Here is a 6000-nt window from a genome sequence, read left to right on the forward strand (position 1 = left end):
TCCCACTCCTACAACACAGGTGCAGCTCATTATTTCTAATTTACAACTTTGTTTACTCCTTTGGCACTACTCCCAGACTTCTGTTACCTCTGACTGAACTTTTCAGGCTGGGTTCATTCTCAGTATTAAACTGTCAGCTCAGTTACCACTATTGTTCTTCTTTCACATTAATACTTGTATATAAACATATCTTAAAGCATTTTATAAACTTATTCTCACTAGCAGGTATACAAAATATGAAAACAATGACATTCTAAAGTATTAAACGCTTTACATGAATTCGTTTAGTATTTCAGAATACCTCGTGGCATGCAGCTCTTGTAGATACATTGATTTACACATTATTATTCATTTTGGTTTGTCAGAATATTTTATAGAATATTTTTTGGTCATTTATGAAGCTTCCTGTGTTAATATAAAAGCTTGTAATTTGTAAAACACATAGCTCAGTTCAGCCTGTAGGAGACACTGTTCTTCAATACAAATTTTGTACCTCTCAATTGACCCTATTAAATTGGTACCAAGAATCATGATCTAATACCCACCTGTGCTTTTTAAATTTTGTGCATTAGTTTGTGCATTCTAAGATTGTGCATTATTTGTCTTTGTGACATCATCTGCCCAATACTCCTTAAAAACTTAAAAGCACAAAATAATGAGGGGTGTATGATTAATTACTTTGTTTTTCCCAAACCTCTTAGAACATCTCCCCCTTCATTCTTTCAACTTAGTTTCTCTATTATGTCAGCTGGGTCATTTGTACACCTGCTTGTGTATAATGATCTCTCTTCCAGCAAACAGTCTGTTTGCCTTAAACTTACAACCTTTCTACAAGAAGTTTATAGTTATTAGAAAATATTTGCTTTTTATACATACCTTATACATTAACTTGTCTTAAACATAACATGAAATTCTAAACACACAAAGGGATTTCTTCTGTTACAATACATAATAACTGTCCTTTTGCTTAGAACTGGCAATAGTTTCTCTCCAACTAGAATTGCCAACATTCAATTCATTAAGCACAGCTTTCTGCTATTGCAGTTAAAAATGCAGAGTCTTTTCTTCTCTATGATTCAACATCCCCAGCTTAAAGAATAACATAGCCTGGGTTTAACTATAGCCTTTCATTGTCAGCTTATAGACATCTTAAACATAGAGAATACACATGATCTGGGTCTCATTCAGAGCTGCTTTCCACAAAGCAAAAAACTGCTTTAAACTTTTCACCTGGCTGGCTAATTGTATCAGGTCAACTTGACCAAAATTGGCAAAAACCTTTAACAAGGGAGAAATACACCTGGAGTTCAAAGAACACAACTCCCTATTCCTTTGAAACAACAGGATGGCACATTTGATCTTATGAAAACAGCAGTCCCTTTGGTAAGAGCACATAGTAACATTTTGTATAGTAATTCTTCGTGTCATTTTCTGAACTATGCTCACACGCATACAAATATCACATGTAGGCTGAGCACAAATACATTGTCAATAATCCTACGCTCCAGATTTTTGTTCAGCTTTTGGACCAAGCAAAAAGTAAAAGCAATAGAAGCAGCTCCAGGTTTTAGGGCGCTATGAATAAAAGAGGCCAAACCACTGCATTGGAAGACAATGTCTTTTCCGTACTCTAATAATCATTTTAAATATTTTCTTGACTGTACGGCTAATCACTGAATGTAATATAGACATGTGTACATTTTAAAGACAAAACAATTGATAATATTTGTAACTCACATATCTGGTTTGCAGCTACTAGTTCCCCTTATCTCCATCAAAATATTTGATGCTGTAAAATTTTGTCCTCTGACCAGTACTTCACTTTTGCCTAATGTTGATATCCATGTGGGTTCAATCAAAGTAAAATTCATGGGCTATGAAAAACAAAGTGAAACTATATTTAAATATCTATATATTGGAATTAAATTTAAAAACACAGGCATGGATTTATAACCTTCTTTCTTGATAAGCAGCAGTCTTTTTCCAACCATCTTCCAGAATCCACTGCACAATCAGCCTACTTTTGATACAATTTTTTTGTTTCAGTTCCTTCAATGTGGACATAAACCTGAAAGATTCATATCATGCATTCTTAAATCTACATTAACCACCGAATAACATAAAGAAATGGACTGACAATACTAGACTGGTACTCTACCAGAAGAAGACCCCAAAGAGAAAGTGACAGAACGGCAGTTAGCACAGCTCTCAGCTAAAATATTTTCAATGTATCAACAGACTCCTATAGACAGACTCCTAGTTTAATGCAGCTACTCACCACTGGAGTCCATGGGCTTAGAAGAGTGAAAATCTGTAGAGGACTGCATGGCTCGATGCCAAATATACCCCCATATTCTCTTAAACAACAGCATCCAATCATGGATCCATTCAATTGCTTATCTCCCAGTGGGATACAAGCAATCATCCTCTAACAATGGTCTACTGTTATATATATGACAAACAGGTTGGTCTCTAATGTGGCTTACAGCTGGTGCAGTGCAGTGACTAACAGACTGAGCAGTGAATTAGAGTCCCTGATCGGAATTTCACTAAGGGATTTTTTGCACACACTACGTATTCCTGCTTTTCTTAGCAGTCAATCCATTATTATATTGTACATGGGGGGTTTGCACAGTAACATTGGCGCACTGATGGTGGGGGCCCCCCAGTGCAAATTACTACCTACCCTCGGGACCCCCAGGACTGACAGTTCTAGAGAAGTCTCACTGATTAAGGATTGACAACTACCAGAACTGGTTCTTATTGCCACCCAGAGATAAACCATCAACAACAATTGCTATATTGACCAGAGGAAAATTCCGAGTTTTAGTAAACTTGATTAATTGGGGTGGGTTATCGATATTATTGTTGCTGGTTTTTCTTTCCCAATTAGTATGAGTCTAAATTCATGGTTTAATTTATAGGGGAATCCCGGGTTTTCTTAGACTAAGTAAGTGGGGGAGAGCTTTGATATTATTAAAGATTGATTTTGTTAATTAATTGCTGGGTCTAAATTAGAGAATTAACTGTATTAACTGCCCTATGATCAATTAATTGATTGATAAGTTTATTTGTTGACAAGAGACAAGGCTTGATAGCTTGAAGTGAAAATTTGTCATTGATTTATTAGCCTTTATTTATACCACTAGCTATAGAGAGAGGGATGGAAAGGGGGGGTAAAAAAATAAAATAAAAAATAAAAAGGCAATAGTAGGCTATTAGGCCAACATAAGGGCAGTAAGAGAAGTATAGAGAGCAATTGTTGGGAGGCAATGATACCAATAGCCGGAATCGCATGGCAGGGAAAGAGTAAGAAATTTTAACTTGAATATCAATTGCACACAGGGTATTGTCAACTATCGCCAGCTCGGTTGGTAGGTCTGAGGTTCTAGTTGGTGAGACTAGTGAAGACCACCAGGGGTGGCAATGATTGGGCATGGGATCCCAGTGCTCCTGGGGAGGGGAAAGTATAGTGGTGTAGCCAGGCAGGAAATGAAGGGGGCAGAGAAATAGGAGAGCTCAGCCCCTTTCCAGCCTGTGCCCCATCCCGAGGGATGTTGGCAGTGGAGCTAGGATGGTTAATCCACCTCCAACATTGGCATTGTGTAATGCCAGGTCTATAAATAATAAGACCATGGTCCTTCAGGACTTCCTGCTAGAGCAGAACGTAGACTTGGTGTGCGTGACCAAGACCTGGGTGCAGGAAGGGGAGACGGTAGCTCTCTCCCAACTTGCCCCTCCTGAGTTTTCGGTCCTTCACTAATTGCATTCTAGGGGACAGGGGGGAGGAGTGGCCCTATTCATCCAGGAGGCTTACTCCTTCAGGGTGCTCCCACTGCCAAAGATCACGGGCATTGTGTCAGCCTGGCGTGGAAGGCCGGGGAGAGTTTGGTGATTTGGCTGGTGTACCGACTGCCTAACACACCAGCCAATAGCCTACCATCCCTGAGGCTGGGCATTGGAACATCCCGTATCAGGCTGGGTATTGGAACACCATAGATTGATAGACTTGGGTGACTTTAGTGTCCATGCTGATGATGCGGCCTCTACTCAGGCAGCGGACCTGGTATCGTCCATGGCGGCACTAGGACTCTCCCATTATGTAATGACCCCCACTCACTGAGCAGGGCACACGCTCGATTTGATCTTCGTGGCTGGGGTAACAGTGGACCGGGTTACTGCTTTGGCAGTCCCATGGTCGGACCACCATGCCTGCCTGAACATGCCGCCCCAACACTGTTTAGGCGGCAAACATATTTTGGCTCTCCCGCAGAGCCAGATGGACCTATGCGACTCCAGATGGCCCTGCGAGACCCGATGCCCCTGGCGGCTCGTTGGATGAGCTTGTAGAGGATTGGCATAGCTGATTCTCTGCAGCCATCGACAAGATTGCTCCCAGACGTCCTCACTCTAGGCTGGCTCCCTGGTTTACCCAGGAGCTGCGGCTTATGAAGTGAGAGCTGAGATGGCTAGAGAGACAGTGGCACCGCACTCGAGATGAAGAGACAAGAGCATCTTATAGGATGCTTATGAGATCCTAAGAGATGGCAGTCAAAGCTGCAAAGAGAGAATTCTACGCGGCTACAATTGCATCCGTGAACTCACGTCCAGCCCAATTGTTTAAGACGATTCAGTCTATATCAGCTCTACCACAGGGCAGACCAAACGCCAGTGAATGGGATATTGGCTGCCAGACATTTGCGAGCTATTTTGCTGATAAAGTCTTGTCGCTCTGCCGGGACCTCCCTGCCACAATTGAAACAGTGAGCAAGCTCGAGGACCCAAGCATGTCTTTGAATTCAGTTCTGAATCGCTTCAGCCCACTCAGCCTGGAGGAGGTTGACAGATTGCTCTTGACTGTCCATCCAACCACATGCAGCCTTGATCTGTGCCCTTCCTGGCTTATTAGAGCTGGCCACGAGGGGTTTCGAGGTGCCCTAAGGGAAATTATCAACAAGTCCCTCTCCTAGGGGCTGTTCCCGGGGGCACTCAAGGAAGCGATAGTCCGCCCTCTCTTTAAAAAAACCCCATCTCTGGACTCGGCCGACAGTCACCCCAGCCCATTAGTGACACCTCGCTCAAAGTACCCTCGCTCAAAGGTTCTTTTTTTAAAGGCACATCTGTAAGAAAAGAACCTGATGTAGCAACTGGGAAAATGTGGAGGGAGGGAAGATTTATTTATTTATTCAATTTACTAACAGTAAAGCCCGTTGTGAAAGCAACACATCGGGATCTAGAAAGAGGCTCTGGGGCAGTGCTCTGGCTTTGGGCAAAAAGTGTCAATTTGCTGTGGTGACCTCAGCAGGGTATAATGACAGAGTCCACTGTTTTCTCCAGAGGAACTGATCTCTGCTACCTGAAGAGCAGTTGTAATTGTGAGTAATCTGTAGCCCTCACCTGGAGATTGGCAGCAATTGTTACCCAGGACAAAATGGCTGGTTTGGAGGGTGTGGTCTATGGCATTCTACCTGTCTGAGGTCCTGCCCCTCTGCAAACCCCACCCTCTCCAGGCTCCATCCCTCAAATCCCCAGGAATTTGTCAGCATGTAGTTGGCAACCCCATCTCCATCCCAGCTAGCCATCAACCTACCATTATCTGCCCCTTTGACTTCAGCTGACTTCTGCCCTCCCTTCTGCAGAGCAGTTGTAATACTGAGTGCTCTCCAGCCCTCACCTGGAGATTGGCAACAATGGTTCCCTATGTGGGACTGACTGGTTTGGTAGGTGGAGTCTATGGCAGTGTACTTGTCTGAGGTCCCACCCCTCCTCAAACCTCACCCTCTTCAGGCTCCATCCCTCAAGTCTCCAGGAATTTCCCATCTGGAGTTGGAACCCTATCAGGACTGGCCCCAATGTGTTTTCTCCCAAAGGCCAAAGTAGGTGACAGGACCAAGCTTAGTTGCCTACCAACAGGCAGTGAGGGGAATGTAGGGTTGCCAGCTCTAAGGAGGGAAATACCTGGAGGTTTGGGGGGTGGATTCTGTAGAGGGCAGCATGGGG

The 6000-nt window shown here is 43.2% G+C and overlaps 1 protein-coding gene across 1 annotated transcript in view; it reads right to left on the minus strand.

Moving 5' to 3' along the window:
* Nucleotides 1-6000, minus strand: part of PLXNC1 (plexin C1) — an 88782-nt gene that overhangs the window by 70514 nt on the left and 12268 nt on the right. The window contains exon 4 of the mRNA XM_015414638.1: nucleotides 1738-1874. Within this exon, the coding sequence (XP_015270124.1) occupies nucleotides 1738-1874 (137 nt within the window). The remainder of the gene's footprint in view (nucleotides 1-1737; nucleotides 1875-6000) is intronic.

Source organism: Gekko japonicus, unplaced genomic scaffold (genome assembly GCF_001447785.1).
Source record: "Gekko japonicus isolate JY-2015 unplaced genomic scaffold, Gekko_japonicus_V1.1 scaffold969, whole genome shotgun sequence".
Classification (NCBI taxonomy): Eukaryota; Metazoa; Chordata; class Lepidosauria; order Squamata; family Gekkonidae; genus Gekko; species Gekko japonicus.